The sequence below is a fragment of the Varroa destructor genome, unplaced genomic scaffold (assembly GCF_002443255.2).
Source record: "Varroa destructor unplaced genomic scaffold, Vdes_3.0 BEIS01000005.1, whole genome shotgun sequence".
In the NCBI taxonomy this organism is placed as follows: domain Eukaryota; kingdom Metazoa; phylum Arthropoda; class Arachnida; order Mesostigmata; family Varroidae; genus Varroa; species Varroa destructor.
In genome coordinates this window covers 30859660-30887311 of record NW_019211458.1, presented here as the reverse complement: position 1 = coordinate 30887311, position 27652 = coordinate 30859660, and the positions used below count along the sequence as shown (strand labels likewise).

Sequence of the window (27652 nt, the reverse complement as noted above, 5' to 3'; positions counted from 1 at the left end):
TCTACACAGCTCCTTCTGGTTATCTCCAACGGTCTCACCCACGCCATGTTTGCCCCAACAAAGAATTCTTTTATGGCCTTTGGCTAGAGTGGTGGAATGTACATACATGTTAAGACGAAAGCTGTCCCTAGACGATCTTCCGATCGATCGTCTGTGCGCAGTTTCCTTCTGCTATCTGCTCAGTGTTGTGGGCTCTGAGACCTTTATCCAGTGGCGTATAGTTCCAACCACGAATATGGGAAGCTCGCGGCGGTTGTGTAGAACAGGCATTCCTGCATCTTAATAGCACCGCTTCAGCTGCTACAGTCGCTCCTATTTTGAGCGCGGTCTTTGTCGATTGTTTTTGTCTAGCTGGCCAGACGCATAGACATGCTACACGCCATTGAATAAAGGAACCATTCAGCACGTCATCGTCCAAGTCCTTCGCTCGAATCCAATAAATGGTAAAAAACGATGTATGGCATCAAGCCGACAAAGTAGTAACAACGTTAGCTATAGCGGTAACAACATCGAACCGACAGCTACATAAGAACAAAAATTGGTCGATCTTTTGCTATAAGTTGCGCGAGGACACAGTCAACAATTTCCCGGTACATCTCAATTCTTAGCTACATGTGCAGGTCCACTCACGTACTCTCTGTCTGCTGTTCCCATTGTACTCCCTGATATAACTACTCATAGGTACATATATATGGCTGTGTTTATGTATTATGTCACTAATACAACAAGTTAAACCGGCCTTTCGCAGATGCCGTTTACTGCCTATAAACTGCCATTTTGAGAAGAATCAAACCATAAAATAGTCGGAGCGCTACTACACACAAATTACGATTATCTTACCATGATTTTAGTAAAACTGGGTGCTTCATTATTCGGCCGAACGTTTAAAAGGCCGCTAGACCAGGCTCCCCGACATCCTCCGCAGGTCCTAATCACAACAAACATTAAATAGCTGTTGTCAGCAGGTAGACGAAAACCTGTGTCAACTGTTTAAAGATCTGAAAATGAAAGCTCAGAAAGATCGAATATTACATGGTACGAGATTTCATTGGCTTTCCCACAGTGCAGTATACTGAGACAAAGCTGACTACTACAAAATAGATTATCCGAAGGCACAGTCAGCGACTGATCAGGAGGCCGTGTTCGCATTGCTCAATTACTTTTACCCGTGTATAATTCTTGGTCTTTCTCTCTATCCACCCTCACTTGCTGTCCTCGATTCGCACGAACAGAAACCTCGCGGATTTGCTGCTTTCATTCGCACTGTACAAATAAAACCAATATATTTGTATGTTCATCTCAACCGTTTTGAAGTTGCCAATCCTTGTACGTTTCCTATTAACACCCCCGCGATTCCGTTCTCTATTACCCTATTTTTCCCTAGTCTTTAGCGAGCAGTCATCGCAAGCAAATATCACTATGAATAGACATGTAAATGTTTTGTGTTTACTCAGTAGTATTTAGCCTAGCTTTAAATTTGTCTCTCGCTCTTCTCTCCCGCTATAACAGCGTCCCTAGCATAGAGGTGTAGCAAAGTCACGTCGATGAAATCTTATGGAAATCGGCCAAGTCGAGACTAGCGGGAACGTTGACTGGAAAGCGTCTATTAAGTCTACGGCCTCGCGACTCAATTGCCGGCGGCCCATAGTGGTTCAGTAGGCTCGAAAGGATATGGCGAAACCTAGCTTTGCAATGGAACAGACAAGGAACATAGCTGGTTGCATTGCATGACGAGTGCCCTTCTCGGGCTCGGGAATCAACTTTTACAGAACAGAAGAGAGTCATGCAGGCAACATATCTGTGAAGGGTGTGACGGTAAAGGTTTGCTCCTCCTCAGGCTGGCTGTCGTTGTAATTAGCGCGTCATGCCATCGATGCCGCCAATGAAATACATTCATTCTATCATTGTCTGTGTATGAGTGATGTTTCTGACTATATGTGTGGATGCACGCACAAAGTGTTCGAGGAGGGCACGATAACAGCGCGACGAGCTGCCTTATTGCAAGCAGCCTACCGCAACGCTGCCTCAAATCAACCCATTTCATTTTGTCGCCGCTTCGTATCGTAGATGCACTGCAGCCATCAAGTGTCAGACTGGCTGGATTCGCTGTGCTGTACAAACACACGCCACTGAGTAGTGGACACGCCGCCGACTGATCCAAGGCCAGTATGTTGGGGGTACAGAGAAGGCATCATGTTGTTTGTCATGAAATGGCGGATGCCATTTGAAATGTTCCAGCAACAGAGCGAACTAGAAAGATCTACCACAGGGCAGAATCTAAAGCGCTGCTAGGAGATAGCATGTTTCTGTATTCCTTCATCTTTTCGACGGCTATTCCCATAGTTCCCTATTTGGGTTGTATCGCGCACAAGTAAGCATTAATGATAACCCAGCACGTTCGTTTCTATACTGCATAATTTTCGCACGCGATGACGGACTTGGGTGTACACACGTTAGCATTAGTTAGCCCGCTCTGTCTTAATGAATTGGGTTTAACTGAAGTTGTGTTGGATAGACAACGGTACGTCAGGTATCAGAGGTACCTTTATATCAATATACCTTAATACAAATGAACACACGTAATTGTACAAGCAATCAACAAGTAAAGCTACATGCTCGGCGTATTATATTTCTATCGATCAGGGGCATTTCGAGAGGATAATGAAAACGACCAGAGACGTGTAGCGAGCACTTGCCCACATAAAAAAAACTGGGACTAGAGAAGCATGTGCAGGACACTACTTGTTTCTCGAAATAATCTAGATACTTTGTCAAGTTTTATCCGGCCCGCATCGGAAAGAAAGTGGTTCTCGTGCATTCATCATGAACACTCCGCATGCATGTCTTAAACATTCTTATTTAGGCGTAAAATTTCTACAAATTAAAATGTATGGTTCCGGACAAATAGGAACGCTCTGATTGATGGCTTCATCCTGGAGCAAAATATAACAGGATTTGAACGAGTTTACAAATGTGAAAGAGGCATTACTTCGTTGCCTTAAACTCCAGACTTCAAAAACTAGAACGCTACAGCCGTATGATACTTAATATCTGGGCCTAAATCAATGGTTTTGTATGATAATAATAAAATAAACTTTAGTGAAAAATGCTAGCCCAAAGGACGAATCGGTTTAAGGAGACTGAAATCAACCCAACATTTACCTACAGTCTGAGTTAGCTTTTACTAGCATATAGCATGAAGAAAATCAGCGCTGACACGGCTAACAGTGCCTTGACAACTTTATTAGCGGAATATTATCGGGTTTTTGAGAGGACAAACGGCAGGCCAAAGTGCCTTGCGGATGGGTTTAATTCAATGGCTGTTCATCTGTCTGATGGAGCATTTGGAAGCTGAAGAAAAATCACTTTCTAATTTAGAAATGTTTACAAAAAAGCTAAATGCATTATAGCTACACGTAACGTTAACCAATTCATTCTCAAGGTCACCGATGTCTGCATTAGAATGGACAATTTGCAAGCCTGTCCTACAAAGGTCAGGCCGTCGGTAAAAACAAACCGCATATAATTTGCTTCCATAGGACTCAATGTAGAGAAGTGACATAGGTATCCTTTACCAAGTCAAGTGCTATCCATGCCTATCTACAAATTACGAATAAATATAGTCTTTATTATGTTGCAGCGCATTGACATGTTCATTCGCGATTGTAATCATCCTCATACAAAACCTGCGGCGTTCGTTGACGACCTATTCCGTGACTGAGAGCCTTTCAGCTACGAGTTGAACCCATTGTTGGGTCCAAGTGTTTAAAGCTAGTACGCGCATGTGACCTGCAAAAGGTGTTAATTGTCAAACGGTCAGTGATCATCGACACCGAATTTGTTACGCAGTTGTTGTTAGGCAGTAGGTAACAGGTCGACTGCCACGGAAATCAACTCCAAAAAATAGGTAGCGCTAAAAAATCCTGCATACATTCAATCTCGTTGTATTAATAATGCATTAACTAAAGGGTAGCAAAATTAGGTTACTGTAAAGGATCAACGTCTTTATCAGAGTCTTATTGATACGAGCAATTTTTTCTAATTTATAAATCTTCATAACGCTTGATCAAAATCAGGGAATCACTTGTGTTGGTATTGCTAAATGGGTTTCTTCTTTACCAACACCAAATCTGATCGTCACGATAGACGAAACAGTACAGAAGGCTTTATGACTGATACAATGGTCACAAAACATTTCAACTTCGATTTGCTGCTCTATCGTGACATTCAAAATATGCCGCTTAAACGCAGATAGCGGAAACAAATAAAAATCGTTGTACTGCGTTCCATTCGATGCTTCCGAGGCGCCAACGTGCACACAATCTGTACGATATAGTGAAAAGGCTAGTTTAGATGTGCGTATATGTAAGCTGCCCAGTCCGGTTCACTTGTTATTGCTAATCACTGTTACAAGAGCGATGCGTCTTGCGACGTACGTAACTTTCACTTAGCTAGAAAAAAGCAAAAACCTCAAATTCGCCAGTAACTTCGTTTCAAGTTGAAACGCTCGGCATTAAGTCATATTCTGATCTTTTCAGTGTAGGTTAAATGTGTTGCAATTATTTCTGCTCACTTCGTTCTACTCCGTTGTTTCACAAGAAACACGCAAATTCGCGAAGAAAATATAAAATAGTTGACATCTTCATTTAACTTTGTTACGTACTTTAAGGAACGATACGCCAATCAGATGCATGTCAAGGGAAATATTATAGGGTTGAAGTTTATTGTATTGAAACGAAGCTAACAAGCTTTACCGTATAATAATTATAAAACGATTCCACTAATAGGGATGCCGTTTTAGTGTGAATGTTGTCTAGGGATTATTGGTTTCGATCGTCCTGAATCCTTTCACATGGCGCTGCCGTTTGTTGTGAAAATCTCGAAAGCAGTAGGTGAGAGCAAACACATGAAGCATATAGAGGCCGTGCCGCATACGACGCTAATGAGATCGATGTCATATCTTACTTTGAAGTTGACGTCTGTTGTCGCAGTCAACCATTCCTTTTGACTGATACTCATTCTATACTAAAAGCGTATAGTTATTTTAAGTGAACAAACATCGTTGAAGCCAAATAATGCTTTAAGCGACTCTGACAGGCATTGACTTTAGTAAGCGTTGCTCTAGGACACTACCACCTTCCGTATGAAACGAACAGCCTTATAGCGCAGTTCACTGCACCCTTCACCATATAGGTACGAACCTAACCAATATTTCGGTCACGTGACACGTGAGTTCTCCGAATGGCCGGTCATATTACGTGGCGATACCCATACTCAGTCTAGGGGGGGGGGGGGGGTGCATCATGCGCCCATTGTTCTTGTTACTTCCGCGTGGTCACGAGCCCGGTTCCTCCTGTAGGTAATGTTTGGCTTTTTTGTGAAACAATAGGTCCCATGGCGACGTTTTGGCGCTGATGTCTGCCGTTCTTTGCGCGAGAGGAGGAGTCCGTCTGTTTTTTTTGTGCTTATTTTTAAATGTGTGAACAAATATGAAATCACCGTATAGAGTATTGAGAACTCGCCTCCAATAATATCTAGCCGGGATGGAATCGTCCGAGGTTTCTTTAATAGATCTATGAAGCGGCATAGTATTTATACGCATGTATACCATGGTAAGCATTTGCCATGCTGAAACTGAACCAGCGATGGCTGGATATGCATAGATTTCATGGCAACGCGTTCAAGTTAGCCACCCAGACAGCACCGTTTTATTCTGCCCTGCCCTCTTGTTGTTGAGGGCAATGACAGAGGTAACGTTCCAGTATAATAGACTCACCTACTGCTGCCAATAGGCGTCTTTCACATTTCAGATGACCATCTTACAATGGGCATTGATCGTACAAGATTCACAGAGCCTTCATCGCTGCATATTCTGCATATGCGTATGCCCTAAAGTTTGTGTCAAGGATCATTTTGTGATATCTAGGTTCCCTTTATAATTTCGATAGTGTTTTCGCCTAACCAGAAATTCGGTCCTTCGCACTTTTTCTATTGGTCAGAAAGTAACCTTATTCAACCCTAGTGCAATTTCGAAAAAAAATGCTTAGGTCATACAAGGTCTACTCGATCTTCAAGGTCATCTTCCTTTCGAATAGTGACCAACAAGGCAAGGTCATCGGCGCACGCTGCACACTCGGCTCCCTCCGCTAGGTCCAGCATATTAAGGACATAATTGTATATGGGTATCTAGTGTAGATTTTTGGGGTGCTACGATAGCTGTTTTGCTTTTCGTTGCTCGTGTTTAACACCTTTTGAAAAAAAGATACACAGAAGTTAGGAGAGCCTTTTTCTCAAGCCCTCTCATAATAATGGTCAGTTTGCCATGTTGAAGGTACCTAGGGAAACGAGAGATCGAACTTCTTCATCGTCCGCGTTTTCTGTCTCCCTTGGCGCGCTTTATCAAGAACTTGAACTGACAGCTGCAAGAGAAAACTTCCATTTGCTAAGACCGTATTGAGCTTCGAACAACGTTTCTCTCTCCCGAACTTCTATTTCAAATCGGATAACGATTACATTTTCCATAATTTTTGCTGTGGTATTTAGAAAGCATACTAAGCGATAGGCCGTTGGATCTGTTTTCTGCCGACTTGGGCATGAGAGTAATCTCTGTTTCTGTACAAATCGGCTATTTTTGAAGAGTTGAGTTATGAAGTCCCTTAATAATACATGGCCCCGCAGGCTTGTCTATAATCTCTGTCAATCTAATTTTTTTAAGAGCCGGGTGAGGACGAGTCTTTGCATTTATCACCTTATGGGGAGGTGTTGTTGTGCTCACCCGTCGATACATTTTTAGTCGTAACCATTTCTGCTCAGCTCCTCCTCGGTCGCTGACCATTCTGTAACTCCTGGGAAAACATCCTGGCCCGCGATTCTAAGATCAGTTAACGATTCTTGGTGGTCTCAAGTAAGTAAGTAAGTTGGAAACCCTTACATCATTCTGTGATCCCCCAAATCTTACTCTGCAAGCCATGCCTGTAGGTAACGACCTCTGACGAGCGCATATAAATTTACCTATTTTGTAGCCTTTCAATTGTAGTCCCCAGCAAGGATAATATAGGCTGCATCTCTAGATTTTCTGTTAAGCTCCTCAGAAAGCGGTCCAGGTCCTCTGCTTATAGGTTGGTTGTGAGGTGGCAGCTGTATAACACCACTTTCCCCTCTATATCTGTCCATGTGAATTTCTATCTAATCCTAGTGCCGTCAACCTGTTGATTGCCAACCTTTTGTCCTGCCTTGTTCACTACACCGCCATGTCGCTGGCGCCATTTGTCGTTTAAGAATCTGATTGTTGCATTTGATTCACTAAGTACGCAGAGATCAATATCTAACCTTTGGACCGCTTTGCTGAGCATGTCCAGCATCCTCTATGGAGTATGGAACCCCAGAAGATCTGCTACCAGTAATGCCGCTATATCCTCACCCTTCTCGACGATTTTTGAGAGGATCCTTAAGAGGTTGCTCGATGTCTCACCTGCTTTCATCATTTTGGCGTAGAGCCTTTTCTGAGACGTCTGTAAATTCATGAGGTCTTGTTTCGATTGGGTCCGTTGTTTTTTATTTATTAATTTTTAGCGCATTACCGCCTTGCAGCATCGCCATACCGCCGACCTGCTGAAGCATAACTGTTGCGGATGCTGCGCAGAGAGCGGTTTCATCAACACTTTGTTTTTCTTGAAACTTTGATTAACCATCATTACTAGAGTGTTGCATGCCCTGAGGATGCTACTACGAGCGAATGCGATGTTTGAACACGACTTCGGGCCATTACTTGGTGGTAGGGGCTGCCAGATCATCGCTTGTCTGCAACCTACCAAAAGCTTCAATTTCTCTCGCGAAATCTGCCACTCTGAGCTTTTCGAAGCGTACCGTCTTTACCTGTAAGTTGCACATGCAGCATAAAGTTTGCTCTCCCCGAGGCATAGGGATACCTGCCCTCTCTATGTTTGTTCCTGCACCTTGAGTATGCGTCTGCTTCGTCCTGACTGCCCTTTAATGTTCCGCGTCCCTCCTTTTTTCGAAAAGTAATTCAGTCTGACGGGATTCTCCAACTGTCGCAAAGTTCGTTTTTGTCAGTCAGTCCCTGACTGCCATCTTACAGCTCTCTTCGCGCAAAGGAATGCGTTCCCCTTACGGAACGTAGTTTTTTTTAGTCCTGGTTTCCGAACCACCAGACCGTGAGTTTATAATCAACTGAGTGTTCTTAAATATTTATTTCATGCTCTTCAGCAATTTTACAGAACAATTCGTTGACTTCGTTAAAGTTATGTGCACGGCGCATCGGTCGGTAATTTGTTTTAACAGATCCAGCCCTGGTGAGCCGTCTGATGACCTCCCCGCCGTCTTTTCTTGCTGTTCGCTGTGGAGCCGCTAATGCGACACTGATGCCCTCGCGCAGTTTTCCCTCCTTTCGTGGTCGCCAGAGCTACTCTATATGTACTTCCGGTATGTTATCCTGTCGGAGCATTCCCGAATACCCTTCTGCCATCGGTAATGCCTTCCGTTCCCTCCTTTTACAAAGGAGTCCGTCATCCTTCTTCGTTTCCTACCATCCCTTGATGTTTTGTTTCCGGAGAATAATACGTATCCTAGAGTCTATCCCAGTTGTCCTCGTGTTTATATGTCCATTTTCCTACAAGTTTCTGTAAGTCCTATTTGACATTTCGGACCAGCACTAGATTCGGACAAACTGGTGCACTACAAATCCGGGGACTTTAAATTTCCACAGCACTCTCTACTAGAACTTGTTTATCGTTCACCTGACACAGTGATGTTAAAAGGTCAAAGTTCTAGCTCACCAAAATTCTCGTTAGAAAATTAAGATTTCAACGTTTTTTCCTTAGAGCTCGGTCAGATCACGTCCGCTTGCTTCCAGAGCACGCCAACAAATTCCTTACATGTCTTTAAGTTCAGTAAACAAGGACGTTATTACTGCATAATCACGGGGGCTTCTTCGAGGCTGGCAGTAGTATTAGTTCCTCACAAGTACCCAATGCATACATTAACACTTTATGCATATATGTATACTAATACTGAAGTCCTTTTTTATCTTTTTCTTAATAATTTTTTCTAAATGAATTTGCCTGCTAATAGGGACACATTATTTAGGTTCAAACCCAAGCATCTGATGGAATGTCTAACGGCGATATCGGACGTAACACTCCAAACATAGAGAAACTAGTACTGAAGATACTAATAATAATACAATGATCATATGACGAGTCAAATTTACGTTCGTATGGATATTCCAAGTAAATACGTTTAGGAATAGATCTGCCTAAAAGCAATTTAAATTGGACATGGAACTTTTATTTAATCAAATAAGCTTATAAGATTTGGCGCTGTCTTCAATTTAAATTGAAGCACAATGGCCATACTAGCTTTTGGCTCCGTTTATGAAATCAATGTGAAATCTTTGCTGATCCATCTCGTCGTTACATCCATCTAAGTTGAATCCTCTATATTTCGAGTTTTACGGTTGTTATCATCCTTTGGCATTACATCAGAGGGCTGGCTTCCAGTAGAAACGAAGTGTGCCTATTTTAGGGTTCAAATTTAGACCAAGGATTACTTTAGTAAGCTATCACTGGAATCCTGAGTTACACGCAGCCAATATGTTATGAAAAACATTTTTCACTATTAGTCCTCTCGGATTTGAATAGCCCGCCATTTTGAGCTGCAGAGTGCAGTGGCTTAAAGGTATCGTCTGCTCACTTTGAGTAAATGTCAACATTAAGACAGGTAATCGATAAGTTGTGGCGCGAACGTGTGATACTTCTTACCTGAGAACAAAGCGAGTTGACAGAGGCTGTCAGCATCCTCCATGGTACTATATGCCTGAATACCAGCCTAGTGTATGCCATTTCTAATTTTTCAGGCTTTTCAATATAAAATTAACAGTTGACGCTCTCTCCATAAATGTACAGTGAAATTATAGCCGATGGATACATGGTGACCTTCTAATAGCAGTTGGAAGCCTCGTCAGCTGTATTTACTGTTACGCGAGTGAAACTTGCTGGAAGAGTCAAACAAAATTCGCATTCAAAAAATGTAAGCATATTGACAGATATAAAGAGAAAGATACGGTCTATATAAAGTAATCAGATCTTATAAAGAGATAACATAGGATTTGTATAATTCGTGGCGGCGGCATGTGTATTTGACATCATATAAGATTAGGATAAGGGCTCGGAGGTAATTATGGCACAGCATAGAGCTACATAATGATTTACAAGCACAATCGAACCGGATATTGCATGTAGAACACGGTTAGGCCTATAAAAAAAGTAAGCTGACCACCTCTATTGTGAATCCCGATCCAATTCATTGAATAATAGAAATGATGGAAACTCTTTGCGAAAAGCTGTTTGTGTGTATCAAAAGCGTGGGTAAATTGAATTTTTCATTAATTATACTATATACTGGCACAAGGTCAAGTAAAGGTTAAAAAGCAAAGAAATTAAACTATCAAAAAATCATTTAGGGTTGTTGTTTTGATACAGTCCGCTTTGTAAGTCTGTAATTTGAAGGGAAGTGTGCGTTTTAAGATTAATAATTACTTCAGTATAATCGGAAAAGTTACAGTAAATTAATTATAGCAAAACTGATTCTATCTGATTGAACCTAGTACAATACATTTCTAGTTCCTTTGTTTAGGTCTCTGTTTGTTCATAAACCATTTGGATTTTGCTACGTGTGACGTACACTGCTAAACGAATTCTGTAAAATATATGAAAAAAAGGAATGCCTGCAAGGCCTTTTTCAGTCAGGGTTCATTTATCGTTCAGATAAGAAACCTGCAGCGAATATATACGAACTTAGCGGAATGGTAATGGTATTACATAACTGTTCTCAAGCAGCTTCCGTCTCAAAGTATGCGGACATCCATGAAGTCAAGAAATACGTCGTTACTCAGTTTGAATTAAGACCGCTTTTACTTTTCTAGAGTAAAGTAAATTGTAGTCGTATGAGCGGCACAGGCTGTAAAAACTAACATTTTATCCACATCCCTTGTAATCCTTTCCCCCATTAAACTACGGACACATAAATTTTACATGCGCATAGTAACTATGTTGAATGGGTTTGTGCTCTATTATTAACTGAGCTTTGTCCATTTGTAGCTAAATCAAGTATTATCTACAGTTATTCAGGATAAACTACATGTCATATCTGAGTAAAATATATATATATATATATATATATATATATAACTACGTAAATAATCTGCTATTGCATGTAGATGTTGTCATAAATGATAAAAACTCAACACAATTTCTAATCTCATGTCGCCATTGCACAGACTGACAAACATGAACGAAAATGTGAAGAAGACCTAACATCTCATACACGTAATTTTTAACCATTTTGAAACCAAAGCCATTTGGACGCTAGAAAGAACCGTCAGTATACGAATATAATATGCGGGCACAAGCACAATCGACTGAGTTTCGCTCTCAAAACAATCCCAGACCTATGAAAGCTGTAAGCAAAGTTTACCCTCGCAGTATTTTGGATCTATAAGGGTCGCACATTGTGAACCGGTCGCTCTGTTGTCAGTAGGGGGTACTACCAACGAGTGTCAAAAACGTAACGTAGTGCTATTCGGCAAGATAGCTATAAACTCTAAAAGAACAGGTTGTTAGTTCTTCATCACGATAATACGCCAGTCGAAATGTCACTACCTGTCGTGTTTTTGCAAAAACTCGACGGCTGTATTGCTCTCGCATTTTCCACATCTAGCCCCCTATGACTTTTCTTTCCTCAAAGCTAAAGAAAAACATGATGGAAAAAGCTTTCAGGCATCGAGAACATCCAAGAAAAAATGGAAGCAGATCAGGGAATCAATTGTTGTAATGAGTGAAAAAACTGTTCAAAAGATAGGGGTTCATTGAATCTTGCGGGGATTACATTGCAGGCTTTAGAGATTCGCATGATTGAAACATCTGCACTTGGTATAGAACTAAATGGTTGAAACGTTTTTTTATTTAGTAGTATTGTCCAGTAGCTTAAATATGCGTATGAATTAGAATTATTTCAAGGTATGTATGTGCTAATACCGACTGATTAATTTGACTAGCTATTTCCATATATACTTTGGTTTTAGCAGTTGCGATGGCGGATGATTCGATGGATTTGTTCGATTTGTCATTTTTGGAAGATACCGATTTCCCTATGAAAAAGGCCCGCCATGCTTCGTCAAATAGTTCATCTACAGTAAGTCCCACTAAACGGAGACGTTCGGTGCTATCAAACCTCAACACTTCAAACCTGAACGGTGCAATACAAGATGCCGTGCTAAGCATGTCCATCTTGGACCAGGTAATTATTAAACACTTAAAGAAATTTGTGATACTTGGCGGAAAGGTAAACTCGTGATAATCCTCTGTTTCCCATTGCAGCAGAAAAATAAACGAATTTAAAGAACAAAGGTAAAATCTACATTATATATTACATAATGCAACTTTCGAAAACGGAGTATTATAAAAGTAGCTGCGCATAATTGAGGAACAAATATTTGTAGACACTGAGTATATGGCATACGAAATAGATAAATATGTTTATTAGCACGATGGCAGTCTAAAAAATCACATGAAAAGTAACTTCATTTAAAAGTGGGTTTGGTTTACCACAGACGCAACCTGACCAGCGCAGAAAATATATGCTGACTTATTAAACAAACAGAAAGCTCACAAACCTCAAGGCCGTCAAGGTAAATACTGATTTGTAAGTAGTACGTCTGCAAGCACGAAGGATATACCCTCAATGGTATTTAATATAAATTTGACTTTACTTGGGTACCTAGAATTTGCTTAGATTGGTATTCATGTATACGAGTTCAAAACGCAGAGAAGATGACTTGAAATAAATAATGGAAACTTATTGGTGATTCCAAACAGTAATCTAAAATTAAAAACGTAATTATATGAAGTACTCTGCTTTCAGTGCAAGAAAGCCCACGCCGTTCAAAAGCGTCAAATTCCACTTCGCTTTCCCCCCACATGCACCGTCCCCAAAGTAAAAAAGGGGTGGGGTGGGGGACGGGTGGGGCTTTACTGTGAAAATCAGAATAGCTAACTGAATGCGTCGAATTGCAAATGATGTGCAGCTTTGTATGCAACAAAGTACCTTACGTAAACGGTTTTGGCTAGTGAAAACGACTGTTTATTATATAATTTTATATATATTTGATAGATGAGTAGCGGCATAGATGGCGCTACCTTGATAGGTGTAAAATATTTGGCTGGCAATTTTAAACTACGCTTTGATATGGCAAAAAACATACTTCGCTTGATATTGACGAAAGGACTAGGAAACGGATATGTTTTTTTTTAGGTTGACTAACTTCACTATAGTCAATACCAAAACTAAATGCCCTTATTTCAGGTTAGTATACTCGTCATTTCCATTAATTATGTTCTAAATTTCCTAACTGCTAACTATGAGAAATTGTCGAGTATATTCTTAGTAACAACTACTTGGAGCCTTGGACTAAGAACTGCAGCTTACTATGGCGTCTATTATAGAACTGATCGTAAGATCTATTCGGCTAGTTCTGTTCACTAATCGTATGAATTTCAACCGCTATGCTATTTATTCACAACATTTAAGGCGTTGTGCATACAAGAAAGCGAAGTTGCCATGCTAGACGGCAAGCAAACGCCCAGCCAGTCAGGCAGCCCAGTTTGTAGACAAGACATGGGTTGGAGACTCAGCGCAAGAAAATGTTCACTGTACATTCGACGTCGACTTCTCAGACGGCTCGACATAAACCAGAACCCTCAGACATCCAGCAGACCAGTAACACCACACTAGGTCAGTTGTAGCACAACCAGTTTCCTTCTTTCCTTCCTACGCAGTGTGCTCGGTTTCGACCGATACTTTGCGGCTCATTGATCGCGGCGGCCGCTGTAGCGGCAGAGAACAGTCGGCTGGGGTATACACATGAACCCAACGGCAGGGGCAGGGATTGAAAAGGCCGCAGAGGGACCGCGATCGGCCCTAGTCAAGCTAGCAGCAATAACGGCCCCTGCTACAAATAAGTACACCAAGGATACGAAGAGGGCAATGCGAAGTCGAGAGTGGGTCAGAGCAAGAAATACGAAGGAAAAACAAAGAGAATGGCAGAATCTGGAGGCGGCGCTCAGGGTAGTCGTGTTGTGGCGGTGCTGCTGCCAATGCGTGGCAACTGGAAGTGTTGGCACTGGCCGGATGAGATGAAATGAAGGAAAGTACTGCTAAGAAGATACTCAGCATGCAGACGTCAGTAGCAGTAAAGCGAGAAGCGGCTAATGGTAGAATAAAAACGTGTTGTCCACGCATACGCGACTTGGCTGTGCGATCTATTTTGATGAAAAAGAACAGGAGAAACGGGCCAAGCAGGCGAGCTGGTTTGCGTATTAAGGCTGGGCATATGGAAGAAGGAAGAACAAAGCATGAATGTAACTGGATTTAAAGGGTATTAGTGTGTTGTTCCGTGCCTCGACCCCGGTTTTTATTTTCTTTAACCCGCTAGCCTTTGACGCATGTTTGGAAATTCCTGTGGAGGATCAAAAATGGCGACGCGATATAGGCTAAAATTGGATGAACAACGATGGTAAACACGCATGGGGAAGTAATTTTCTGTTCGAAAAGATTTACCAGTAATAGGTCTATTAATGGGAAAGATACATAAATTAAACGTCGTAAACACGCATGGGGAAGTAATTTTCTGTTCGAGAAGATTTACCAATAGTAGATCTCTTAATGGGAAAGATACACAAATTAAACGTCGTAAAGAGTTGCACCGTACACAGTATTATTTGAAAAATATTAGTGCACTGTCTTGATTTATTAAACTGTGACAACAGGGAACTACAGGTTCCAATTCTATTGAGTATCATATTCTTTATAACTAGGTGCTTAAATAATGAGCTTAAACTGAGCACCAAAAAAGTGCTCCGGTGGGGGCTCGAGATTCAGGGTGGGCATGTGTCGTATTGTTATGATGTCAGCCATCTGAAGCAACACTTGAAGGCAGTGTTATTCGAAATTCAAATACGCGTTGGTCTATAACAGCAAAGGGTAGCTACCTAAGTCGTATTAATGTGCTAGTGTTAGAACAATTAAACTCGTTTGGTTGGTTTTGTTATGCTTTGGAAACATATTTACAGTGATTTTTCATCCATGCAATGAATCGCTTGTTTCACACAGGTGCGAATTCAGGCCTCATCTCTTTGCTGACATATTTCAGGTAACAGAGCGCTTGCGCTATAACCAGCGCCAGGAAGAGGCAACTCAGTTAGGAATGAGTTTATTGCTTGAAGAGTCTCAGCAGCAATGTCAGCAACTAATAGACAAAAACGATCCCTCGCAGTTTAATAAAACCATCACTATTCATGGTTGTGCCGACTTTTTCGGGCTTCCCTCTCTCGTCAAAGATCTTCTGCAAAAGAGTCGCGGTATGTTTCCGTATGCTCTGCTCGTATAACTTGCGCAGTTTTGTCGCATTCGTTTCCAGTGAAACAGAGGCGACAAGACGCATGTTCTACCCTGTCTCGTTGATATGATGCTACTGCGAAAATGTTTCGAATATGGTCTGTATAAAAAAACTAATGTCAAATCATTTGGAAAGCTTTCCGTTTGAGTTATTGTCTTACCAGAAGATATTCTAAGTCTTTCACGTTGGACAGGAGCTATGTGAATTTGCGCATATTTTTGTCCTTCATCCATGAGTGCATTACGGGTCTGACGAAAATTTGCTACTTTGGTATCTTTCATTCCAGGTATATCTACGTTGTACGACTGGCAGCGCGAATGCCTAGCCCTACCAGCTCTTGAAGCCCGAAGAAACCTTATTTATTCACTCCCCACAAGCGGTGGAAAAACTCTTGTGGCCGAAATACTCGCATTTAAGGTAATAACTTCTAGTTTTATTTGATCGTGAGAGCTTTGACTCCGATTCAAGTTATCTAAATTAAGGGTAACACGAGAATAATGACACCATCCTGTACACATCGTTGCTAAGCAATCATCAATATAAACGTGAATTTTTCTCACCATTAAAAACTTGTTTGTTTCACAGTAGAACGACATATCGTAAAAAAAGTCTTTTTTCATTTATCGACACGAACATTATAGAATAGTTTATAGCGATGTATGTGACGTCTAGGAGATGAAGTCAAATCTAAATATAACCGTTCCCCTAATTGTCAGGATTTTGTGTGAGTAGTATTTTTCATTTAATGTACTAACAAGAACACCTAGCTAAATGAGGCCGCAACTCAGTATCATAAACACTGTATGGATGGGCCTTGTAAAAGTAGAATAATTACCGTACCTGTTTCGCCGATGACTTTAAACCTTTCTAGGAGATGTTGCTTCGACGAAAAAATGTGCTCTTCATACTTCCTTTTGTCTCCATCGTTCAGGAAAAGGTTCGAGCACTAGCTGATTTCGGTACGTCCTACACGTTTCTTACAATTCACTCGCGTCTTTCCCAAATTAACAATATATACGTTTTTTTTTTTCATTAAATAAGAAAATGAGCAAAATCTTAGTTTTGCTATGATGAAAACGAAATAAACGAAGATCGCCCCGTTTTGTTTCACTTGTTTTACCAGCTGAGTGATTAGCACATATTTTTGATGCATGCAGCAACCTTACGTTACGAATGAATTAAATTTGTGTAATACAAGATCGAATCAAGTATGTATAAAGTTTAAGAAGTAACAGAACGCATTTAAATATTCGTCACAGAAAATGATAATAACGTCATTTTTGTTGTGTTTTTACAGGTATCGAGTTGGGTTTTCTTGTGGAGGAATATGCAGGCAAAGCTGGTAAAATTCCGCCGATTGACCGAAAGAAACGACCCTCGATTTTTATCGCTACAATCGAAAAAGCGCACTTTCTTGTCAACTCTCTTGTACGTTAGTTAACTTTGTCGTTTCTATCCAGAGCTGTTTTTATTTTTGCTTGTAAATAAATTGAGTGTCATTCCCTATAGATGTCGATCATTTTTTATCTAGTTAACTTGCTAGAGGTTCTAAAATTTGCTGCAAACGCTGGAATGCGCAGTTATGCAATATATCACATACGTCTGAATACATATATTACTTTTCTTTTACTTTAAAAGATTATGTAGGATAGGAAACTTATCCTTGAATTTTTTGCCATGTCTGTAATATCTTAGAGTAGTTTTAGCGGCCGAAATTCAGGGCATTCTTTTCATATAAAGCATAATCAAGCTACTAGGATAAATTTTTCCTTAGTAATGGATAAGATTGTTAGCGACACTCAATAATGTAACAAAATTCTCAACGATCTGAGAAACTAAATGCGGGAAACTAAAACACTTTCAGTATCTCATCAAAATAAATTTCTTTTTTTCAATTTTTAATTGCAATAATGAGCCTGGAAATAAAAAGCGTCAAAGCTTACAGAGAATACATGTCGCTTAATAGTTTGCATTGTGTTTATTCATTCATTCGACTAGCTTACGTACTTTTTATTATTGAGCGAATTCTTTTTTTAGGTGGAGACCAAGAGATTAGATGAACTCGGTATGGTGATTGTTGACGAGCTACATATGGTAGGAGACGGTAGTACTCGAGGAGCTGGTCTCGAGGTATAGGTCCCGTTTTTTTAATATAGTTAGATGTATTAGTGGCAAAGTCACGCTCTTAAATATTATAGGGCCACACAGTTTAACTTGGGAAAAAAATTAGCGTTTAGGACAACAGATATTATTTGGAAAATGCACCTACGAGATATTCAATAGTTCTCTATGTTCGCCCATGCTACGTTCTAAACCTACAAACCCTGTGAGTGCCTGCGCGTCTACTATCGAGAAATAATCTACTCTAACGTTTAGACTTCGTTTCAATATCATAAGGTTAGTTCTTCGCCCTTTCGTTAGAACTGTTTATAAGCCAGTTAATATATTCAACAGATACTTCTTGTTAAGTTGAAAAGTGCATCACGTGCGCAAATTGTCGGAATGAGTGCAACGATTGGCAACATCGAGGAGCTCGCAAGGTTAATATCCCATAGTAGTATTTCACATATTTCAAGGAAGTCTTACATATTTTTAACTCTGTTACATATACCAAGATGTGGTTAACAAATTATTATTATTGTAGGTAGTACTTAAGCGCACAGAAAAATATTAAAGCTGAGAGGTCTTTCCAAGATCCTACTAACTTTTGTCATATCGGTGCCATTATACGTGTTTTCTGTTTAAGTGCTCAGGGGATGAGCAGCCAAGCAGAACTCTATTTGTCGTAGATCGGAATTTTACTCGTATTAATCGACAGTTGTATACTATTCAGCATAATTCGAAAAATCAGATAAATCTTGTATCAGCAGGGTTAAAGATTATCTGCAATAATGAAACGATATCTATTTACATCATATTCAAAATAGTTTTGTTAACCAATTATTAACCTCTCTTTGATCTTTATAGAAGCTAAGTTTTACCCTCAAATGCGTTTTCGATTTCCAGCTTTCTGGATGCTGAAACGTATATTGGCAATTTTCGTCCCGTTGATCTCGTGGAGTTTATAAGCATTGATCACACCGTTCTTGAGGTAATGTCGACCGGTCGAATTTTCTGATTTTCTATAGCCTATTTTAACTTCCCTGTTGAAATTCTGAATGATGATATTCAAGTGAATAGGTTCGGATTTCGAAAAATACGAGCATCTTCAGAATATAAAAAAGTGTCCTAACATGTCGCACGATTTTAAAGTTGCGTCATTTTGAAATACTAAAATAATATATAGTTAGTTCAATGCTAGACGACCTTAACTTGGAGGTTTTCGATGTGCCACGAAGATTCAAAAAAGAATAAGCAAGCTTACTTGAATCACGTCCCAAATATGATTCCTCATATTTTCAGTTCATATTATTACATATGAATGATGTATGTTAGGGCGAAGTCTCACTGATTGTCATTTTCTGGTAAGGAACAACGGGGTGTAACGGGTAAATTCGTACGATGTCACGTGTATTTAATACAGGTTGGGAAACAATTTGAGTTACGTTTCAACCGGATGCTGCCAAAAGCTACAACACAGGAGCAGGAAAAATCTGATCCGGATCACGTTACCGTAAGAACTTTTAAATCGTCGTTTTATCTACCAATAAAACTGTACTTTTAAACGTTATCGAAATACAAGAAGTGCTGCAGTAACTACAACGTAACAGTCGAAAACACCCTAATGTTAGACACTTGATAAAATAATATCTTAAGCTGTACCTTATTTCTATGAAGTTCTAAAACGGACCTGATATTGTATTCATTCTCAATGCGTAATGTAAAAACATTTGCAGACCCTGGTTAGTGAAGTGATACCGTCTTCCTCCGTCCTTGTCTTCTGTCCCACTCGAAAAAACTGTGAAAGCGTAGCCCTCACGCTCGCACGATTTCTTGATCCTGAGCTACGAAACCATAAAGTCAGTAATAAAGTAAGTACAGTGCCGTCCCGTTTAGCAGAATCTCGACAACATCTTGAAGGTCCGGCATTCTCCTAGATCGGCAAGGAAACATTTTCATTTTTGTTGTCGATTGTTATTGCGTTGTATGTCGAGTTGAAGTAATCTCGTATCCGGACAAACTTTGACTTAGCTGAATGCATAGTGCGAGTATTATCACGAAAAGAACAATAGCAAGAGGGTCCTACAGAACACTTGATTGATATACTCCATCCTAGGACGCAAGAAAAACATGTGAATATATATGAAGCTTCAATAAACTGGATATCGCCATATATCTGACATCGTTTATTTCGCAAAAATTGCTATCTTGTAAATTAAAAATTTAGTTGCGTACACATAAAACCCAATCGACCTACTGTTACTCCACTGGCAGGTTGGCTTACTGAAGGCTCTTAAAGGAGACGAGAAGAGGGTTTGCCCCGTTCTCATGAAGACCATCCCGTATGGCGTGGCCTACCACCACAGTGGACTCACCCATGACGAACGGAAGCTAATTGAGGTTTGTGCAAGCACTTATTGTTTTTCCCTAGTCGACTAACTATACTTACTAGATTCGCTGTGCATGACGCAGACCGATCAGTTTTTTCATTTCTAATTTTCCCTTCTGTAAATATTTGAACGGCGCGTAATTATTTTTAGAATTGTTTTCTACTATTCTCGGTTATTTTTCCCGCTCAGGAAGCTTATCTGGAAGGTACAATCTGCTGCTTGTGCTGTACGTCGACATTAGCTGCCGGAGTGAATCTCCCAGCGAAAAGAGTTATACTCAAGTCTCCATACGTTGGCGTCGAATTCCTCTCACCCGCCAAATATAAACAAATGATTGGAAGAGCTGGTCGTGCTGGTCTCGATACATCAGGTTGGAACTAACAAAAAACTAATTATCGATGGAATAGGAGAATATAATGGGAAGCCGAAATGGAGTAGACAAAAAGCTAATTTGTTAATTATGTTACTTCTGGAATTGGTAATACATACAGTATTGAATTATGATCTGAAATACTAATTCTGTTGCGTGGCCAAGTCTGTAGTAAATTACAAAATATCCGTAGTTACAATTATTATTGTAGTATTGTGCACTGAAATGACGATTCTAAGTACAATAGGAAATTTGTACGCATTCGAAATTCAAAAAAAATGAACTTATCAAGTGGAAGTTATTTTTTATTGCGTACTAATTGGTTTTTCAAACTGCAGAGTCTAGCTGTTAATACGTCTTAGTAAAATACTTAAATTCGTCATATATACAGACGAATCGAGAAATAAGCGATTGTATACTCTTCGAGCAAATGATTTTTTTACCTTGTCAGTTATGTGTATTATGTGATGCTTTTTTCAGGTGAAAGTATCCTTATTTGCAAGGCCTCACTTCGAACAGATGTAGGTGATATTTTATTTACATGATCTTCCTAATAACGTGCATATCCTAATAGGTTTTAATGTAATAATATTTGGTGCCAGTGGCTTGGTTTTTTTTAGGTCCCCTCGAGTATACCGATGTATAGCGTTTCCGGAAATGTTCTTTTATCTTATTTTACTTAAACTATAAAAAAGACCCTCGGCATCTATTGAGTTCATTTTAAGTGATCGAATTATGTGAGTATAAACAATATATCTTCAGATGTATTTACTTCTTCAGTAATACACTGTACTATGTTTTTAAGAGTTGAGGTCAACCACTCTGGTTATTTTCGAGGGATATGCTTCGAGGACATTTTGAAAATACCACCTAATTTGGCTTTTCCTTGTAGACCAAAAGCGTATTGAAATACTTGAGAACAATAGCGTTAATTAAGTTCCATGATAATTTTGGTCGTTTGCCGATCAACTTCATAACCATTCCAGCACTGGCAGTCATGGTGTAACACTAACCTTTCTTTCAGGTAATGAAGTTGCTTCGGTCGCCCGTCGAAAACTGCCGTTCTAGTTTAACCATGCGAGGCCTCGAGGCCCTTGCAATTTCCGCTGTGGGTTTACAAATGGTCTCAAAAAAAGAACTTCTTTCCGATTTCTTCAAGGGTACATTAATGTGCCAACAAAATAAAGACAGGTGAAAAAGACTATCCATTTATGCAGCTGGTTGTCTCATAAAATTGCTTAGCCGTAAGAGGAGATGCCATTTAGAGCAACGTCTGTATGGATAATTTGTCCTAATTTACATAGGAATACTTCTAGGGAAATATAAGCCTTTGAGCAGTAGCAAACTACAGTTCAACCCAAATGTATCGCTTCCTAAAAAATACAAAAAATACCAGTGGGAATGCCTATGGGCGGCCATTTTTATTTTTGAAACGGCCAAGACCTATCAATGCCGATACTTTCGTCAATAATTGTGCCTTGGTGGAGACCATTTTCCAATATAACACGAGAAAAGAATGTAATGATTTTCGCTCAAGAAGAGAGTAACTGCTTGGTGAACTCATTTTGCATAATGTTTGTCCATACATTTTTGATATAGGGATTCACATATTCTACTGCACTGATAAATGCAGCAGTATGATCTGTTTTTTTTCTTATTGTAAAATGACATGAATTTAGGCGTGCATCACAAATAGACAGTCACTATACGACATTTGAGCGCTTAAACATACATACCCTCCCAAACCTTACCACAACGACAAAGAAATGCATCTTAAGACAAGCGACGTCCCTAGGGATGAGTTAGTCTCGCAGCGATAGACGTTAACCAAATATGCTGATAAATACAAGCCATAAAAAATAAAACACCTGATTCATTTCAACAATGCTTTAAGTATTTGTCATTTGTGAATTGTCGACTTTTACAAATATCATTACCGAAGCTCCAAAGCTAAAGTAAAGGTAAAAATTTTCACAATAGTAATAATTACAATAATGAAAATTAAAAAAAAAAAAAGAATAATCTAGTGCTGAAGTTTAGATTACTTAAATAAAACTTTGTTACATATTTTCGAAATTTACCAGGACTGCTACAGAGTTGGCTCACGAGGTGTTAAAAAGTCTTGTTAAGCAGAAGCTTCTGAAGTGCGATGAAAACGGACACTTAAGCGTAAGCAAGCTTGGTAGTGCTAGTTTCAAAGGTATGTTTATGGATATAGCTCAATTAAATACTGTGGAATTTTTGCCTGTTCGATTTGTCATATATGAAATAACTATATATTATATCAGGAAGGTGTACATTGAGACTAATGCACTGCGGAAACGATTAATCGCGCCAAGGAATCCTGTCTGCAGTTTAAAAAACAAGACGTAACTATATATTTTGCTAAGGCTTTACAGTGTATACTATAGTGATAAAATATCAATGAGGTACTAATTTTATGTGTTAACATTTTTGCTGTATAGACATGCATATGTCGACATCCTTTATGTACTGAATTACCATGTCTGTTGGATTTCTTCGAACTCGTAGGTGTCATTGATCCATGTGACGTTGCTACGCTTTATCGGGATCTTCGCATGGCGCTTTCGCATCTCTCCCTTACGACCCACCTCCATTTGCTCTATCTTATCACTCCTAATGACATGATACCGAAAAGGTACTTGTACTACAGTGATCCATTCTTAAGAATTATGCTTACAAGACGTATTACTGGAAAGCCCTTTCTATTGACTAACGTTAGCAAACATTGCATTTTTCTCTATACACAAGCTATCTATAATTATGGACTATTTTTCTAACGAGAGCTTACGTATGTCCAACAAACAAACATACGGATTGCCTTCCATAATCAGGATGGACGCAAACTTCATTAGCAAGAATGAGCATCAAACATTTTAACACGTTTAAGGTCGCTGTTATAGTAATTGTATGAAACAGGAATATGCAAAGAGTGATCAATTTCTTATCATTCTAGTGCTCTTCTTCAACAGGCTTAAAGGAGAACTGTATTTGGATCTCTATCACGAGCTAACGCAAGACGATCGTGAGGTAAGCTATTCTGTCACGCTACGTGTATATATCTGGAAGTGTATGTCACTTCGTATTCGTCGAGTTGCTGGTTTTCTACAGAGTGTCGTTGAATTACACTGACTACACTGATACTGCGAGTGATCATAGATGTATTTTTATTGCCGTTGATCTTTCTTTTATCTATACATCGAGAACTAGACATTTTAGATTTTCTGTGAATCTAAACTAGTAAATCTATACACGTAATACGTAAACAATCACAATTGTAATTTTACATTTTTTTAAGGTCGCAGCAACGATTGGGGTAACTGAGGAGTTAGTGACCAGGCTTCGGCTGAATAAGACAATCAAGGGTACGTGTGTGTGCGTTATTCTAGTTCGATCTAACGAAGATTTCTATACCTATGCCTTGGTATGATAACAGTTCTGAGGTCTTTTGCAATTTTTTTGCAAATTTTTTTGTAATAGCATATCATACACATTTTAATCGAAAATGAATAGGCCTTATTACTGCACTACGAAAAGGCATGCTTTCACGGCTTTAAAACTAAACAGCCGTGAATCCACTATCGACATTGCAGGGGAAGAACGAAATCTGCTGCTCAAATTTTACGTCACACTTCAACTAAACGATTTGTGGAAAACGAAAAGTGTATGGGAAGTGGCTGAAAGGTACGCTAGGCTTGAATATATTCTCTGGTGAGATCTACAGCTAACTGTCGTAGCTGGATGCTGCCCAGAGTTCTCGTGAGAACTTTTTCTAGACTTGCCAACCAAAAATCAATGACTATCAGCATTAATTTGTATCTAACTGTACACACCCAATGTGTGTCATAAGGCAGTTCACCAAGGCATGGTGTCCTGAGTCATTTTGATATTTTATCTTTTTGACTATTTTAAGGTACTGCTATATTATTCTGTGTTCAGCTTGTATGTATATCAGACGAAGGTGTAAATAAATGATAGTGATAATATCTAGTATCAAACGATGTTTTATATATCATGCTTATTTTCTAACCGTAGATTTGAGGAGCATCGGGGCTCCGTTCAAAGTCTTCTCTCACAGGCGACTTCGCACGCTCTTTCAATCTCACATTTTTGTGAAGGCCTGGAGGAGTTTTGGGCGTTGCGCGATTTGCTACCCGCATTCGTAGAGAGGTACGTTCAGTCTATCAAATTTCCGCTAATTTTTCTTCAATGCTTAGTTGTTCTATAAACCAAAGTATATGCTGATGTCTCAAGCGTATTCATTATTGTATCAAATGTGATTAACTCTCAAAAATATCAGTTGCATAAACTTTAAAGCGCTTTTTACGACACTCAAATTGATGGGTTGCGTAGACTCAAAAGTACGCATGAGAGAATCTAAGGTTGTTTTAAAATATTATTTGCTTAGTAGTAATCAGAGAACAAATGTATTCAAGAATGCAAATATGTTTAAAAAAAACATTCAATGTTTACCTTCTTAAAATGAAAGCGTCTTGTACTAACTAATTTAATTTTAGATATTTAATCTAACAGACTGTAGGATGAATTTTCAATGCTATTACCAAATGTACTATCGGCGACACTATTTAAGAGTCATCAGCGCAACTCGTTCATAATAGGTACTAAAACTATTGAACCAGACGTACATGGATTTCAACTGAGCGATAGCGGTTGCTTTTATTCTGCATATTATTGATTCCTGCGATCTCGATAGGTTGACTCACTGCTCGTCCATGGAACTCATCGAGTTGCTAGAATTGCCTGCTGTGAAGCGAGGCCGAGCCAGGTTAGTGTAACTAGAAATACATCAGACTTTAATATACGAGTAATATTTATATATTCTTAGTTTTTAAATGAGGCGCTGAAAAACATTATTTGAGGATCTAACATATTCGTACTGAACGAGTACTTTCCAACTGTTTTACGAAGTCAGGCGCACTTTATACTAATTCCTACATTAATACTATAATCCCATTGATGGTGCAGCGGCAACAACTTTATCAAGTGGAGAAACAAGGACTGAACCTGGATGAATACGATCCTACTGTGAAAGAAAATCCGTGCTATATAAAGAATATAGTAGTTATTTGTTCTGCTCAGTACGTCCAGATTGCGTGCGATATTGGTTTACACGGTAGTGCAGCGGTAGAGTGTTTGCTTGCAAAACTTAGAAACGAGACACATGAATGGTCCAGGTTGGAAACTGGGTAAAGGTACACTTCGTTTTGTGTTGAAAAGGGACAGCCGTTCGAAGCAATGCTTACCAGCAATATCTACGATACCAGTAAATAAAAAAGCATTGAGATTTCTGGTATTCTGTCCACTACTCACAAGTTCCTGAAGTAATGCGAAACAGCAGAACGGGACAGCTGCAAATCGACTGTAAAGAAAACTTTTGTAAATGCCTATCTCATTCAAAATTTGTCAACCTCCATGGAGTGCAAGGAAAGCCTCAAACCACTGAGTCCGCGATGCCAATGCAGAAATTCTAGTTAAACGCTTTTTAGCAATACAAACACACGCTGACGTTTTGTTTCAGGCAATTATATAATGCTGGATTCAAAACACTCTCAGCAGTAGCTAAGGCAGACCCCGGCGAACTCGTTAGAAAGGTTCGTGCATATCCATAGTATATGCATTGTATATCTGATATTACCCTGACAGGGGGATATCTTTATACTCGTAGATCTGCTTTTAGAAAATAGTTAGTGTTGATGTTTAAGAGACTATATTCTTTTTTGATGATGGTGCTTAGTGCTGATTTCTGGTGTTTGTTGGTTTCTGTTGATAACTGGCTAGCCACAGGTACGCAACCCAAAGTCCTCAGCCCTTTCAGACTTCATATTTGACTGAATTCATTTTTTCAGCACCCGCCTATCGTTCTCAAGATGAAACTGCCTTGTTTCGTGAGTAGGTGTAATATCGCTGATCCCTTTTTTCTTACCGAGAAAATGTACATTTCCGACGGGCTTGCTCTAGTCACCCCAGAAGCTGTTCATTTATATACAATACAAGTACACTTCAAGTGGCGACCAAAAAGTGGGGTCTTACTCGCACCTATTTTACTAGACCTATTCTAACATGTCAATGTTTACCATCCTTTCGCTTAGGTTGATCACCTTTCTCGGAAAATCGCTACGCAAATGGTAGCTACTGCCAAGCACCTATTGCTCAAAAAGGCCGAGGATCTTCAGGAACAAGCCGATATGTTACTGTATTCTTTTATCAACGTTTAAAAGACTACAGCAACGAACTTATTCGATTATCGTTGAGCGAAACATCCCTTCAAAGAATTGAACGACAGACGCTGCTGCAAAGGCGTGCAACGGTGATAAACGTGCTTATCTTGTAGTTTTGTTTTATAATCGTGTTTATGTATTTGTCTTGTTACGCGAACTAGAGAAGGGCTACGTCACCGTCGATAACTAGTACATGAAAAACGCAACAATGGCGTGCCTGTACGTGGCCGTCGAAATATTCCGTTGTAGGAAATTTTATAAAGTCGTTGTAAGTGCTTGTTAGTTTTAATATCAAGCAACCTTCGCTGAAGGTTGGAAGAACGATTTATATAATCATAATTTCACGCTACTGTTTATATAATTTTAAAAACAATCATCTAGTTTTGCTAGCAAAACATGTCAGTGAAGGTAAAAAATGTGTTCTAATATTGGCAAAATTACTATGCTATTATATATAAATATATGGGGAAAAGTCAACAGTTTGAAAGTGTCGATTTTACGTTAGCAGCATTAGTAGTACGAGAGTCTGATCCAGTGAAAACAAGAAAGTAAAAAAAATATAGTCAAGCCTCTCAAGCTGTCAAACAATTTTTTAAACTGTTGAGAGACTTTTGCCCTAACATATATATATATATATATATATATATATATATATATATATAAGTACAAGTTTGTAATCTGTTTTTTACGCTACGACATTTATGAAAATGCAACAAAGCAAAGTAATATGTTGGCGAACGATACTCACAAAAGGGCATCTATTTTCTGAGAGAGCGTTTTCAAGTGAAAAAGTTATGCCAAATCGGGCTTGCTATCGTTTTTACTTCATTTCATCCCATGCTGCCTTAAGATAGAACAGTGTTAATCCTGAACACGATGTACCTCGTTCTTGATCGGAGGAATGGCATGGCGCTGGAGAGTGAAAAAGAAATGACCAATTTGTAACAAGTCACGGTTTGATGCACCTCATTTACCCTACCCTAAAATATTCCACAGGTTAGATGTATGCTTGTATAATAATAATAAGAATAATAATAATAATAAGGTATGGTAGAAGAAA

General features: G+C 39.4%; 2 protein-coding genes across 11 annotated transcripts in view; one reads left to right on the top strand and one right to left on the bottom strand.

The window, feature by feature from the left end:
- Positions 1 to 9915, bottom strand: part of LOC111251529 (uncharacterized) — a 16163-nt gene extending 6248 nt beyond the window's left edge. Inside the window, exons 1-4 of one of the 3 annotated variants that reach the window (XM_086991124.1) lie at positions 9780 to 9913; positions 7472 to 9534; positions 841 to 998; positions 107 to 421 (exon numbers count right to left, since the gene is read on the bottom strand). The gene's annotated coding sequence lies outside the window, so the exon portion shown is untranslated. Of the gene's footprint in view, positions 1 to 106; positions 422 to 840; positions 999 to 7471; positions 9535 to 9779 lie in introns of all 3 variants that reach the window. The other 2 variants (XM_086991125.1, XM_086991126.1) reach the window with 2 other exon arrangements.
- mus301 (mutagen-sensitive 301) lies at positions 9907 to 27652 on the top strand. 8 transcript variants are annotated; one of them, XM_086991113.1, is made up of 25 exons: positions 9930 to 10047; positions 12104 to 12315; positions 15227 to 15434; positions 15759 to 15889; positions 16344 to 16431; positions 16770 to 16900; positions 17510 to 17602; positions 17927 to 18012; positions 18479 to 18563; positions 18996 to 19085; positions 19309 to 19443; positions 19847 to 19972; positions 20152 to 20332; positions 20813 to 20853; positions 21357 to 21523; positions 22417 to 22532; positions 22865 to 22991; positions 23326 to 23383; positions 23652 to 23718; positions 23947 to 24037; positions 24389 to 24523; positions 25068 to 25139; positions 25893 to 25965; positions 26221 to 26259; positions 26464 to 27652. In XM_086991113.1, exons 2-25 carry the CDS (start codon positions 12109 to 12111, stop codon positions 26587 to 26589), a joined length of 2673 nt encoding a protein of 890 aa, XP_086847239.1. In that variant the 5' UTR covers positions 9930 to 10047; positions 12104 to 12108; the 3' UTR covers positions 26590 to 27652. The 8 variants fall into 8 exon arrangements, with proteins under 8 accessions (XP_086847241.1, XP_086847242.1, XP_086847239.1 ...); XM_086991114.1 differs by having other exon boundaries at positions 12101 to 12315; XM_086991118.1 differs by lacking the exon at positions 9930 to 10047 and adding an exon at positions 12629 to 12706 and having other exon boundaries at positions 12178 to 12315.

Excerpts from the sequence above, each read along its gene's own strand:
- mus301 (XM_086991113.1), top strand. The coding sequence starts at position 12,109 with ATGGCGGATGATTCGATGGATTTGTTCGATTTGTCATTTTTGGAAGAT. Across the intron at positions 19,973-20,151 it reads ACGAACGGAAGCTAATTGAG|GAAGCTTATCTGGAAGGTAC; the intron begins GTTTGTGCAAGC and ends TTTCCCGCTCAG. Across the intron at positions 23,384-23,651 it reads TAACGCAAGACGATCGTGAG|GTCGCAGCAACGATTGGGGT; the intron begins GTAAGCTATTCT and ends CATTTTTTTAAG.